At 55.6% G+C, this 1,763-nt stretch overlaps 1 protein-coding gene across 2 annotated transcripts in view; it reads right to left on the bottom strand.

The window, feature by feature from the left end:
• KCTD5 (potassium channel tetramerization domain containing 5) overlaps positions 1-1,455 on the bottom strand; it is a 29,073-nt gene extending 27,618 nt beyond the window's left edge. For both annotated transcript variants that reach the window (XM_019634109.1, XM_019634110.1), the window contains exon 1: positions 1,168-1,455. In XM_019634109.1, coding sequence (XP_019489654.1) covers positions 1,168-1,419 — 252 coding nt within the window. In that variant the 5' untranslated portion in view covers positions 1,420-1,455. The remainder of the gene's footprint in view (positions 1-1,167) is intronic.
• Between the last annotated feature and the right edge of the window lie 308 nt (positions 1,456-1,763).

Here is a 1,763-nt window from a genome sequence, read left to right as displayed (position 1 = left end):
GGGGGGGGGGGGGGGGGGGGGGTAGGGAGTGGGAGGAACAGAGAGGGCTGGCAACTCAAACTCTGATTTCTATCCATGAAGGGTTGTTTTGTGGTAACTCGAGACTTCTCATTTCCTGATCTGAGGATGATCTCTGTCAGGCTTCTGAAGTTGAAAGATCTGAATCTTTCTTGGGAAGCCTTATGCCTGGCAAATGTTGGGCTGGCAAGGCACAAAGCCAAGTGAAATTATGTAGGCCCAACTGAAAGACCCAGGAAATAAGGCTTGTGAACTCCCTAGGATAAATATAGGAAAAAAAACTCTTTCCGAAAGAGCCTTTGCCGAGTTTCAATCATGTACAGTTGTTCAGCTTTCGAGATACTCTTCCTCAGCCACACAAGTCTTGTAAAGTAAAGGTAATCAACAAAATAATTTGTTACCATCTAGACAACACTGTGAACATTAAATTTGATAAAGAGAAACTGCAAACCAACCTAGAAATTCCTATCCTTTTTCGAGGGCAGTTGGAAAACTAGGATAATTAGAAAGCAGATAAGATTTCCTACCTGGCCCTTCCTTCACACCCCCCTAAGCCATCCCTTAAATATGAACAACATTCTCTTTGAAATCTTCTATGGACAGCACCTTCTTAGTATGCTGAATGGGGTGCGTGTTGTGGCTGAAAACGATGGAGCAGCAACTCTCTAAATGCAAGTCACTGGGAAAGGCAGGCCACCGTGTGAACACCCCCCCACACACCCCCACCCCTCAATCCAGCCTTAAGTGAAACGTCTGAAATGTGAAAAGGTAAAAGGAACGCAAGATTTCTCCCATTCCAGAACCAGTAAGTGCACTGGAACGGAGAAGAGAAGGTGGTCACACATCAGGGACAAAAGAATCTGTACGGAGGAAAAGAAAGTAGATCCACAGCAAAGTCCGGGGTGTGGGAAACCTCCTCCACTCAAGAGCAGTAAGGGCGAGACAGCGAGCGAGAGACCCCGAGGTGGAGTAGCTGGGGATCCTCGAGGGTGGTGGGCGCTAGGGAGCTATCCTTTCTTACCCAGGCCCAGAACAGGGAGTTGAGGGGCTCGTGTCGAGCTGGCGACGAGAGCTCGGAGCCCAGGGCGGGTCTCCTCAGCGCGGGCCAGGGAGGCCCGGACCCGGCTGGCCGGTCCGCGCGCACCTCACCTTATCCGAGTCCAGGTCGGGGTCCGCCTGGCACAAACGGTACAGGAAAGATTTCGGGTCCCGGCACAACGTCTGCCGGGTGGTTAGGAAGTAGGTGCCGCCGACGTTGAGCCGGACCCACTTGGACACGCTGCCAGGGCGCTGGGCCAAAGCGCCGAGACCCGCGCTGCAGCGGCGACATACGCTGCCCCCCAACCCCGCCCCGAAGCCGACTGGGGCCGGTTGCAGCAGCTCGCAACGATTCTCCGCCATGATCCCCGCAAGCCCCACCACAGGTCCCCTCCACCGGAAGCGTCCGGCCTTTAATAGAGTCCTCCTAGCTCTGGCCCGCCCACGTGTCCGCCCTTCAAAAGCGTCCGCACTGGCGTCACAAGAATCGGAAGTTCCGGCCCTGAAAAGCAGACGGTCGTGCCCCTTTCCGGCCGCAGTCCGGCGCGTCGTGGTTTTGGAGTAGGGAAGCGGGAGCTTGGTGGGTTAGACCGGCGCCGGGCTCGAGAGGGTTTCGCTGTTGTCCACCTAGTGTGTGCGGTGCTCTGATCCGGACTCCCGGCCCCCAATCCAGGCCGCGACCACGCCCGACCCCCGGCCCAAGGAAG

Source organism: Hipposideros armiger, unplaced genomic scaffold (genome assembly GCF_001890085.2).
Source record: "Hipposideros armiger isolate ML-2016 unplaced genomic scaffold, ASM189008v1 scaffold_1500, whole genome shotgun sequence".
NCBI lineage: Eukaryota > Metazoa > Chordata > Mammalia > Chiroptera > Hipposideridae > Hipposideros > Hipposideros armiger.
Note: the sequence above shows the minus strand (reverse complement) of the source record. Positions and strands in the feature narration are given on the sequence as shown.